Below are 12,915 nucleotides of genomic sequence, written 5' to 3' on the forward strand. Positions count from 1 at the left end.
ACTTGCTTGCTAGCTTGACATGCACTACAAAGCTTGTCCTTTTCAAACTTCACATCCTTCAATCCTCTCACCAAATCATTCTTTATTAGCTTCTTGAGTGAGCTCATCCCAACATGAGCAAGTCTTCTATGCCATAGCCACCAAGTGTTGTTTTGGTGAATAGGCATGTCTTCAAGTTTGCATCTTCGAAGGTGAAGTCCACTAGATATAGGTTGTTGTATCTAAATCCTTTGAATACACATGATCATCATTCTTCTTGGATACAACAACCTCCTTCTCGGTAAACAAGCATTGGAAGCCAAGATCACATAATTGTCCAAAGGATAGCAAGTTGAAACTCAATGAAGCAACATATAGCACATTGGAGATGGAATAATCATTTGATATAGCCACTTTGCCCAATCCTTTGACCTTGCCCTTTGAGTTATCTCCAAATGTGATTCTTTCTTGTCCATCTACTTCTTCATCTAGTGAGGTGAACATACGAGGATCACCGGTCATATGTTGTGTGCAACCACTATCAATAACCCAATGACTTCCACCGGTCTTGTAGTTCACCTACACACAAAAGATCAAGCTTTAGGAACCCAAACTTGTTGAGGGCCCTTCACCTTCTCAACAAGTGACTTTGCAACCCAAATTTTCTTAGGCCTATTCTTGTTGGGAGGACCTAAGAACATGACTTTCATCTTTCCACTAGAATCCTTTCTAAGCATGTAGTGAGCATTGAAGGCAAAATGTCTAGCATGCTTAGGCAAGGGTTGTGGTGGTGGAGTTTGGCACTCATGAGCAAAGTGGCCTTCTTGTCCACACTCCAAACATCTCTTTGGCTTTGGCTTGGACTTATGTTGTTGTTGAGCTTGAGCCTTCTTCTCTTGGTTTGCCAAGTACCCAATGCCACTTCTATCCATCTTCATGATGGTGTTCATTAGTAGCTCACTTTGAAGATGCTTGCCTCTAGTGAACTTGCTCAATCCAATCTTAAGATGCTCTTTCTCCAACTTGACCTTCTTTGTTTTCTTCCTTGAGAGCATCATTGTTTTTCTCTTCCTTGAGCTTCTTGTTCTCATCTTTGAGCTTCTCATTCTCAATGATCAAACCATCATCATGAACAATAGTTTCTAGCACACTAGACTTGGTGGTTTTGAGTTCTTCAAGATCTTTCTTGAGTTTTTCATTGTCATTCTTGAGCTTGACAAACTCATCATAATCATTGGCTTCAACCACTTGCTTGTCCTTGCTACTAGAACTTTGCTCAATGCACTCAATAATCAAGTCATCACATGATGTAGCTATATCAATCTTAACAACATCGTTAGTAGCATCATGTGGCTCATTGGATAAGAATTTTTGAGCAATAACAAGATTGTCATGATTAACCTTAAAAGTAGTATATTCTTCTCTTAGCTTGTTGTGGCTAGTGATGAGCTCATTATGTGTCCTCTCAAGTTTATCATGTTTTTCTTTAAGCTCTTTCTTAGAAGATTTGAGCTCCTTGAGTTTGAATGATATAGCATCATTTGCTTCTTTAAGCTCAACACTAGCCTTTTCCGCTATATCACATTTGGCTAAAAGAGAATTATTTTTAGCTTCTAGCTTTTTATTTTTAGCTCTAGTTTTTATAATGATCTTAGTGTATTGTTTTAGCAATCTAGCAAGATCATCATAAGAAGGTGTATTCATTATCATCACTATCACTATCATCATCACTAGCATGCTCATCATCACTGCTATCATCATTGTTAGATACCTTGAGATCACCCTTGGCCATAAGGCATAGGTGTGTAGAGGATGATGACGGTGGTGGCGATGAAGATGATGAAGAGTTGATAACAATTGCGGCCACCTTCTCGTTGTCACTATCATCATCGGATGAGCCACTAGATGAATCAATGTTCGTGAGCCAATCACCGACAATGTATGCCTTTCCACTCTTCTTCTTCTTATGGAAGTCCTTCTTGCCATCTCTCTTCTTGTATGGCTTGTTCTTCTTCTTCTCTTCTTCTTCTTCATTGCTTGAGTCATCTTTCTTGCCCTTGTATTTGTTCTTGAACTTGTCTTTCTTGGGCTTAGTGCATTGGTGTGCTAGATGATCAAGTTCTCCACAATTGAAGCAATCCATCTCAGAGATTGGCTTTCTTCTAGAGCTAGTGAAGAACTTCTTCTTCTTGCCATCGAACTTGATGTCACTCTTGTTGAGCTTCTTTAGCATCTTGGCAGTCTTCTTCACCATGAGAGTAAGACTTTCATCATCAACTTCATCATCACTTGAGCTTTCATACTCAAGTCTTACTTTACCCTTCTCTTGGCTAGCTTTGAATGCTAAGTCCTTATCTTTCTTCTTGGTAGAGGATGAGCCATCTTGTGACGTGATGTGCATATACATCTCATGAGCATTGATCTTTCCCAAGATTTGTGTCGGTGTAGCGGTGGAAAGATCACCTTGATGAAGCACGATCACAATATGCCCATATTTATCAATGGGGAGGACACTCAAAATCTTTCTTACAACATCGAATGGTTGCATTTGAGTGAGTTTAAGCCCATTGACTTCCTCTACAAGAACAGTCAATCGTGAATACATCTCATTAGCACATTCTTTAGGAAGCATTTCAAAAGAGTTGAGCTTTTTCATGACAAGGTGATAGCATTCCTCATGCTCACTCTTAGTTCCCTCATGGAGCGCACAAACGTCCGACCATAGTGCATGGGCGTCTTTGTGGTTCCTCACCCGATTGAACACATCTTTGCAAAGGCATCTAAAGATGGTGTTTCGATCCTTTGCATTCCACTTCTCGTAGTTTACCTCATCGCCTTGTAGGTGAGGAGCATCCCGAGGTTTTGGGAAGCCATGTGAGGCGGCTCTAAGAATACCAACATCTAGAGCTTCTAGATACGCCTCCATGCGAATTTTCCAATAAGGAAAATCATCTCCCTCAAAGATAGGAGGAGGTCCATTCCCGTGAGACATCTTGCTCTAGGCGGTTAAGCCTAAATACGTGAGCACAAGGCTTTGATACCAATTGAAATGATCAAGATGCCCAAAAGGGGGGTGAATTTGGCTAATTACAAATTTCTTTGCAATAAGCAAAACCTATGGTTAGCCCAATTAACCCCTTATGCCTAGAAAGTATTTCTATTGATCTAACGCATAAAAGTTTAGCACCCTAAGTTCTAATCCTACTCTAGCATGGCAATTCTAGGAATGTAAATGACAAGTAATGAATTGCTCAAAGTAAATGCTTAAAGTAAAGAGAGAAGAAGAAACGCGGCGATGTTTTGCTGGGGTATCGGAGAGTCGCCACTCCCCACTAGTCCTTGTTGGAGCACCCATGCAAGGGTATAGCTCCCCCTTGATCCACGAAAGGATCAAGTGCTCTCTATGGGTTGATTTTTTGACACTCCATCGCGGTGAATCACCCACAACCGCTCACAACTTGAGTTGGGTCACCCACAAGCTCTGCCGGATGATAACCAAACTCCCAATCATTATCACGCCGTCTAGGTGATGGCGATCACCAAGAGTAACAAGCACGAACTCTCACTTGACCACGACAAGCCTAATGAGAAGGGTGGATGCACACTTTGCTACTCTTGCTTCACTAATGAGGGCTCTCTTTGGGATTCTCACATCTCAATCACCTCACTAGGACCTTGCTCTTCTTGGCACTCTCTAAGGTGTTTCTCAGCTATTGGAATGAGCAAAAGTACTCCCACACATGAATGGAGGTGGTATTTATAACATGGGCTAAAAAACGAACCGTTATGTGCCTCTGCGGGGTGACTGGACGCGCCGGTCAGGTCACCCCGAAACCCAATGTTTACAGTGTGACCGGACGCTGGCCAGCGTCCGGTCAGCACTGACCGGACGCGTTCGGTCGCAATTTACCCTCACTGGAACCTTACTGATGTCGACCGGACGCTAGCATTCAGCGTCCGGTCACTTCACTTCTCAGCGTCCGGTCACTTCCAAACGACTTTACCTTGATCAAATGAACTGACCGGACTCTGAGCCAGCGTCCGGTCACACCGAAGCCAGCGTCCGGTCAGTATTTGACCCTCCATTCACTTCCAACTCTCGATCATATGTGAATGAAGTTTGCTCCATTGGATCTAAGGGCTATTTTGGAGCTACCTAGTGCTAGTTTAAGCAAGTGTGCACCACACCTAACCCACTAGACTCACCTAGGTCAAGCTACCCGTCCGTATCCCCCTTAATAGTATAGCCAAAGGAAAAACAAAGTCCTAAACTACTCTAAGTGTCACTCCAACTCCAATCGACACTTAGAACTAGTCCATCCTTAACCTTGTCATCCATCCTTTGAAAACCGAAACGATTTCCATCATAGGGGCATGACCATCATGATAGCCCAATCGATCTCCATTACCGTGACCTAACTTAATTGCCTCTGCAAAACACACGTTAGTCATAGTAATCATGTATTGTCATTAATCACCGAAACCCAACTAGGGGCCTAGATGCTTTCAGATGTAAAAAGACATATCTGCCCCTGACTTCCTCGGCCATCTTACGGAGTGAGGGAAACTGGAAACGGGGTTGGATGGGGAGCGGAGTCGGAACGGAGTCGGAGCGAGGGAACGGAGTCAGAGGGGAAGCCTATGACCGAGCGCCGATTGAAGCAGCGGAGTCGAAGTCGGAGTCGGAGGGGAGCACGAGCGGAGACGGGGAACTAACGAGTGACTGAAGGCCGCAAGGGAGCGGAGACGGAGAACTGACGGAAGGCCGCGAGCGAGCGGAGACGGGGAACTGACGGAAGGCCGCGAGCGAGCGGAGACGGGGAACTGACGGAAGGAGGGAAACCGAAAACGGGGTCGGATGGGGAGCGGAGTCGGAGCGAGGGAACGGAGGGGAAGCCTGTGACCGAGCGCCGATAGAAGCAGCGGAGTCGGAGTCGAAGTCGGAGGAGAGCACGAGCGGAGACGAGGAACTGACGGAAGGCCGTGAGCAAGCGGATGGGAAGCGGGGCGCCGCAACGAGCCGTGCCAGGCGAGTGGACGGGGTGCGGCGGCGAACCCTATCGCGACTCGCGAGCGGAGGGGTATCCAGCCTATTCGCTGGTGAGTTTCTGGGTTGATAAGCTCAGCTAATGCTGGTTTACTGTAAGAGAAAAGCACTGTTCCACCTTGGCTGAAACCAACAAGCGAATCGGGTGGAAACGGTCTCGCGGTGGGGAAAACGCGGCCCTCACCCCACGGTACAGGCAGGGAACACGGCTGGTAGTATTGGTTTCACCTCCCACTTATCTCAAAATCTAAAAGTGTTTGTGGGATTATTGGTGGGATTATTGCTTATTTTTGTCTTGATTTTTTTTTAAGAATTATATAGTACAACGCATACGTCCACAACACGCACGCATACCCATCCCAATAAACATATGTACGCAAATCTTACCCCTATGAGCATCTCCGAATGACTGAGCCGACAGATCTTAGGATTCACGAAGTCGTCTCGCTGTCGACGAAGACGTTGCCTACCACTGAAACTATAACGCCGTTAAATCTTACAATAAATATAGAAAAATACGAGTACCCGTACAAAATCAATGACTTAGACCCAGATAAACAGTCCACGACCCAGATAAACAGTCCACGACAAGAAGCCTAGCCAACTAATTTGATTTTAAGCGGAATCCTTCGCCGCAGCGTCAGGACCACGACTGACCGCTCGGATATCCTGAATCGGGACACTTTTTATGCCAAAACTGCAACGGGTTCGGATCGACGGCTGCGGAGATCACCGGCTGCAAAGCTATCTCTCGCGTGTGTTAAGTAGGCAGGGACTCGATTTGTAGTAGTAACAAGATTAACACCCTCATGCAGGAATAAATCCCTGCCTCCTCCGCGCTCCAGCTCCTGTTCAGCACTGTTCATGAGTTTGACGTTTAGTGTTCCATCAGTTTTAAATAGTCCCCAACTAACCGTTGTCCATCCATTTTTTACTGGACATCCGATTTTTGCTGTTCATTGATATTTTAGCACCACATTTTTACATATTTCCCGTTACTGTTCGCGTGTCTTCAGAATGGGCGCAGCGGCAGCGCGCCTACCGGCCTAGTACTTCTTTATGGGAAAAAAAACATCTCGGCTCAGTCTAGCCCGTTAGGATATCTAGCTCGATTCGGTTCGGTATCCTAACAACGAGCTAAAAGTTAAATTTGGCTCGGCTCGTTCTCTGCCTCGAGTGAGCTCGTTCAGCTCACAAGGTAAAGCTAACTCATGCTAGAATAAGAAGAGAAAGTAGCACTTTGATTCGATTACAATAAACAAGCAGAAATTGTAGAACAAGCAATCAATCATCTAAAAAAGTGAAAACTGAGGCTTAGACAGGGGACATTTTTTTCACCTTTGTTGTTTAATTTAGTGGGAGATATCTATCATGCTGGATAGAACCAAAAGCAATGGTTTATTTCCTTAACAGAGGGAGTCTTAACTCTACCTACAACTTAGATTTAATTGGTATCGTAGGGCTCTCAAGATAGGAAATAACCTTCCAGTTCTCACTATACGAGTCTCGAGTCGGTGGATGACACTCAATTTAATAAGTAAATTAACGCAGCTAACCCCTACATCTCCCGTGTAGAAATAACATACTCTAAGCGAGATCATCTGCAACACAATTGCATCTTTATCAAATGAACTGGTGTTTCACGCGCCAAAGACAGATCAAAGTCTCGGGTAAAAATGGAATACAACCCAGCACACGGATGCACACCATGCCGTACGACATTCCATACCGCATATCATCATGCACAATTACATGTAATTATATATATGGTTCCTAATTCAACACAACATATATATCATCTGGTTACGGTCCGTTTGAAGCTGCAAAGCCCCTAGTGGAAGCAGGGCGCGGCCTCCCACGTTCCACCCCCACCTTGCCACTCCCTCCCTGTGGGCAACACTCTCCCTTCTCTGAGAATTGAACAGATAGCCGCCATTGTATACAATTTACAGAAGAGAGCTTTCTGCCGCTATATGAATCACTTGGACCTGGTAATGTATGCATTTCGTACTTACCTGTCTCAAATGCAAACATAAGGCCTCAACCGGCTTGCCGAGAAATTAAACCAAGGAATTAATCAAGTGATATCGGATCATCCATGCACCATCATGCTTAGCTCACTAATCTGCCACTTCAGGGCCACGGATTCTATCAATCAGTACTATCTTTAACTGCTTTTAAACAAGGATAAATTGCGGTCACAATACACTGAAAAGCACTATTGATTTCCTGAACAAATAACAATGTCAAATGACATCCCAAAAAGATTACATTACATAAAGTAAGAATTATGTATACCATAAAGAATTCAAGCAATAATGAAATGACAACATGACAATGCCACAATCTATACCTCAAAACATAAATAGAGGTAAGTTTTCAATCAAGCAATAAGAACAAATAGTTTTGGTGGTTATAAAAAGAAAACGCTTACTAATAGTTCTCAGCCAACACAATAGATTGTTTATCTGAGTAATTTCTACCAAAATACTCCCTCCATCCCAAATTATAAGTCATTCCAATTTTTTTAGAGAGTCAAAGCATCTCAAGTTTGACTAAATTTATATACTAAAATAATAATATTTATGATACCAACTAAGTATCATTAGATTCTTCATTAATTATATTTTCATAGCATACCTATTTGGTGTCATAAATCTTTATAATTGTCTCTATAATTTTTATCAAACTTGAGATGTTTTGACTCTCCAAGAAAGTTGTAATGACTTATAATTTGTAATGGAGGGAGTAATACAAAAGCCTTTGATTTACAAAGTGGCATTATCATAATCTAGTGCGCTCATGCAAAGGAGTATGTCAAATTGGCAATGAACCTTCACATAAAAAAAAATGAGATTCATAACAAAACAGAGGTTTCCTTTGCCGACAGTGCACAAAGTCAGATGGTATACAACAGTGTGCACCTGCCACATAATCATAATCAATTGTCCAGTCAGATATGAGAAAGATAAGCTATACCAACAAGATCATTCCAGCAACAAAAAGTCCCAGCAAGTAGCAAGTAGCATTTAGTAGCCTCTCTTTCAATACCATAAACAAATATTTCACTTGTATACTCCCTCTATCCCAAAAAGAATGCAATTATCACTTCCTGAGAAGTCAAACAATTTCAAATTCGACCAAATCTATATGAAAAATTACTAACACTTATGATACCAAATAAATATCATTAGATTAGTTATGAAATATATTTTCATAGCAAACCTATATTTAAGGAAAGTTTGACTCATCTCGAACCTACAATTGCATTCTTTTTGGGACTGAGGGAGGAGCAAACATTCTCAACTTTGACATTTTGTCCACATAAAGACATTATTTGCAAACTAGGGAATATTATTTTAGATATAAAAAAACAGAAATATCCAACTTTGTTTAAGAAATAGACGTGCATTGCCTGCAAATTAGGATGGCAACTAAAATGACACTTATCAATGCAGAGTACAAATTATGTCTAAACATAACAACAGGTTTAGGTGAAAACAGAAAAATAGTAAAATCCACACTGTTTTACAGCAGTCTTGCAAGCCACATGATCGCCTCTTTAAAAACCATACATATAAAACAATAAACCATTGTCGTTAAATAGCTCAGTGCTTTAAACCCACAGGAAGTTTTTTACAACAGTTTTGCAAGCCTTAATTTGGCCTTTTTGAAAACCGTACAAAAACAGTAATATCTTTAAATACCGCAGTGCTTTAAATCCACATGAAGTCTTTTACAATAGTCTTGCAGCCATAAGATGTCCTTTTGAAAATTGAAATAGTTGTACAAAGCACTGTTTCGTTTTGAAATGACAGGTGGAGGGAACTAAAGTTCCTATGAAAACTTTGATCACAGGCATAACTGAGTAGCCAGAAACAGCTTAAAACAGCAAGTTTATATAAGTGCCAAGCAGGAACATGTAGAATCATCTGGCCACAGTAAAATAGTTATAACCATCCTGTCAAATAGCAAGATAGATTAAAATAAGTGAAACAGTTCTCAATGATAGTATTTGTGTACAAAGACAACCTTCCCAATAAAGCATAACTGTGGTTTGTGGTCTGGGCTGTCAGTTGAAAACAAGTAATACAAAATAGGTTATAGGGTCAATGCATACACACTATCTTCATGGCAAACAGAATAGTGCAAATTGGAGACACATGAAAAAAATAAGACTTGTCATGAACCTAATTTATGCTTGCAAAGTGCAAACAAAATTTGCCTGCCAAACATACTGTACGCCAATAACTGAACTAATGTACTACGATGAAGGTTACACGTTAAATGAAAGAACAGCAAAACTGACTCAGATGAAAACTGTAGGACTTGTCACAAACCTCAAATAAGTAGATAATGAACTACCGAGGACACTGTACAACAAGATGAATAAATACCTCAAACCTCTAGCTAATAGCACAGCTATCCCATATAAGCAGCAAACAGCATGACAATAGACAATTATTGAAAAATGAAAAAACTTCGATGAAGACACTAATAGTTCTCAGACCATGAATGTAAATTTCAAACTCTAATCCCTGACATAGAAACTGGCCGTTTCAGAAAACTAAACCTGAAAAGATAACTAAATTTCTACTGGGGACATGCTAATTATCATCATAGATACCTGGTTAACCAGAAAAAAAATCTAACCATGAAAACAATGTAAATGAAAGATTACTTTTATACAGCAACAATAACGAGGATTGTGGTGAGACATCTATGGACATGCAAAACCAATTTCCGTATCAGAACAAGTAAAATCGCAAGGTTTCTTTTTATGCAAAACAAGTTTCCTGCAGTTAGATGCATCTACCTGCCAAATCTTACCTAATGACCCATGTAATTTCTTCCGGGGCCTCCTGAAGCAGCACCCCCATACCCACCAGAACCACCATAGCCACCCATATAACCACCTTGCATCCCCGGCACACCGCTACCACCCAATGCTCCAGTTGCCCCATGCGGAGGCAACCCTGATCCATTAGCACCGACCCCCAGAATGCTATTCAAATTCAGCCCAGCCCCCTGCTGGGTGGCAAGCAAAGCTGTCAAGGCCTGCCCTAGAGCAGGATCCACACCTGGGGCAGCAGAAATACCACCAGGCAGTGAAGCCAATCCAGGTGCCAGAGGTGACATTGGCTGGACAATACCAACAGTTCCAGGCAGAGAATGACTAGTAGCTCCATAACCAGCAAACCCCTTGCCCGCACTTGAAGCCCCAGCACCAAAAAAGCCTCCAGCTCCTCCTAATTTGTTCGGTTTTGGTCCATCAATCGCCTTCTGGCAGTGCAGCACCACTCCGTCAAAATGCTTATGTGGCTCCTCAAGAGCCTTCTTGGCACTTTCAATGGTCTTGTAGACAAAAAGAGCAAATCCCTTGGGTTTCCCAGTGACCTTGTCAAGCCCAAGCGGGCCATCCTCGATCTCACCATACCTTGCAAAGAACTGAAGCAGTTTGTGCGGATCGATATCTGCACCAACATTGCTGACAAATATCTTCCGTTGCGTATACTCTGACACTGGTGGCAGCTGCAATTGAGCCGGGGCTGGCACAGGGCTGTTGGCCGCACCACCAGGGACAGGGCCAACAGAGGCGAGCTGGCAGGCGGTGCTGCGGTTACCAATCTTCTTCTGGGGCTCGCGTAGGGCGGCTCGGGCACCAGAGCGGTGACGGAAGAGGATGAACCCGTACCCCTTGCACTTGCCCGTGTTGCGATCGGTGACGACCCTGAGGTCCTCGATCTCGCCGTATGGGCCGAACGCCTCGGAGAGAGTGTCGGTTGTGGCGTCCCAGCCGAGGCCGTGGACGAAGATCTTCCGCTGAGCCGGGTCGGCGTCGGCCACGTGCCGGATGGTGGATAGCACGTCGCTGTGAGCGACGGCAGCGTCGCGTAGCAGCTCGACGAGCTGGTCCTTGGGAAACGAATCCAGGAGCGCCTGGATCGAGGCCGGGTCGCTCTCGCCCTCGTCATCCTCCTCTTCCACTTCCACTTCCTCCTCGACCTCCACCTCCTCCTCAATTTCCTCCTCTACCTCCTCCTCGCCGCCTGCCCCCTGGGGCCGCTTCTCCTTGGCCGCCTCAGCGGGGGCGAGAACCTCGGATAGACCGGCGGCCTTAGCGGTGGCGGACCTGTTTGAAGCGGCCGAGGGGGCCTTGGTGGTGGTCGGGGAGGCCTTAACCGGCTTGACGGCTGCCGCCGATTTGGGCTCGAGCTTCCGCTTCTTGCCCATGGCGACGGCGATACGGCGTGGGAAGCCGGGGATTGCGCGCTAGGGTTTCGATGGATAGGGGATTGGGGGACGAGGGGACGACTTCGCCGTCTCGTACGGGTAGTTAACGGCGGCGTCGGACGGGGCTGTCTGTGCATCCTGTGTCCTGGGCCTGAATAATGTAACAAAGGCCCACCAACACAATTGGGGTTAGTTTTTCTCTTGTTTTTTTTAGGGGCGGTTTGGATTAAAAAAAATTTGGAGAAAAAAATACATGAAATGTAATAAAATAGAGAAAAGAAATTCGGAGAGAGTGTTTGGAATGTAGGAAAGATCGTTTTCTTTCCTTTGAAATATTGTTGTCAGCCTACCATTTCGAAGAAAAAAATACATGATTTTCTTCATGTAGTTTGAGGTGGCCTGCTGCATTACTTGTGTGGAAGTAGTTATTAGCGTTCGCCCGCACGGTGTGAGCAACGGAGCAAGCATGCTGATGCTGTAAGCATGTTGAGAAGTATTAATGAGGCATCTGTGTATATTTTCTGTGTTATTCCTGTTTGCTCATTCCTATGATTTAATTCTTTTTTTTCCTCGAAAGCTATAACTAAAAAATATATTCCTCTTTGCCGGTGGGAACTCATCTTTTGGATAACCACCATTGGTAACATCGGCATAATCGAAATACTAGTCTAAGGAAGGCACATTTCTAGTTCCTTCTGTTTTATTAGTTCGTCGAAATCCTCTACTAATCATTAGTTTCAAAGCAAAGATATCAAGACAGGTTAGTGTTTCCATAGATGATTGTGGTAAGTGCAAAGCACGACGAAAATTGTGGGCTATGGAAATGTTTGAATCTTTAGCCAAATCTTACCTCGTCTAAGTAGCAAAAAGATCAAATATGGTTAAGTGTTTGGACGGCGCTAAAAAACAGTCGTGCATGCCACGCACGACCTTCTTCAACCTCATGCCCCCCCTCTTCCTCGTCGTCGGTGGCTGCACTAGTACCTCGTCCTTGGCCCTCGTCGTCGCCCTCCGCCCTGCCGCAGTGCGCTAGGGTTTGGCCAAAGCTCCGCGGCCTACCCGCGCTGGCCGCCTTCCCCCTCCCTCTCGCCGGAGCTCCCCCGCCCCGACTTGGCCCAGCCGCCTTCGCCATTGCTAGGGCCCCTAACCACCCTCTAGCCATCCCTACCATCTGTCCGCCCTTCCTCCCCCAAACCTTCCCTTCTAAGCCCGACGGAATTAGGGAAGATGAGAGGAAGAGCTCGCTAGAACCCTAACTCGGAGATCCATGAGGAGGACGAGGAGGCCTACCTCGCCGGATCCGCCATGGCCGCCATCGGATCCACCGAATCCCCCATGGCTGCCACTGGGGGAGGAGCTCGCGTGGGTGGGGCCGTGGGCGCGGGTGCATGGAGGCGTGGGGCGTGGGCACGGGGAGGAGGTCGTCATGGAGGAGCTCGCCGGTCGCCAGAGAGAGAGAGAGAGAGAGAGTGCGGACGCCGGGAGTATGGGAGTCGGTGGGATGTGACATGTGAGCGTGCGCACGGGCTAAAAAACTGCAGTGAGTATTAAAGTCTTTACTTAAGTGTTTAGATTATTGGCGAACCTCCTCATTTTCTTTATTGTTGAGTTTTTTTCTTGCCATCTCAGGCTACCTGGCTCCCTCACTATGGCAA

The 12,915-nt window shown here is 44.7% G+C and overlaps 1 protein-coding gene across 1 annotated transcript; it reads right to left on the reverse strand.

The window, feature by feature from the left end:
* Positions 1-8,604: 8,604 nt before the first annotated feature.
* Positions 8,605-11,356, reverse strand: LOC136449778 (RNA-binding protein P-like). Its single transcript, XM_066449968.1, has 2 exons — positions 9,857-11,356; positions 8,605-8,987 (listed from the first exon to the last, which is right to left on the reverse strand). The coding sequence occupies exon 1, from the start codon at positions 11,258-11,260 to the stop codon at positions 9,857-9,859; it is 1,404 nt and encodes a 467-aa protein (XP_066306065.1). The 5' UTR covers positions 11,261-11,356; the 3' UTR covers positions 8,605-8,987.
* Between the last annotated feature and the right edge of the window lie 1,559 nt (positions 11,357-12,915).

Source organism: Miscanthus floridulus, chromosome 5, assembly GCF_019320115.1.
Source record: "Miscanthus floridulus cultivar M001 chromosome 5, ASM1932011v1, whole genome shotgun sequence".
In the NCBI taxonomy this organism is placed as follows: Eukaryota; Viridiplantae; Streptophyta; class Magnoliopsida; order Poales; family Poaceae; genus Miscanthus; species Miscanthus floridulus.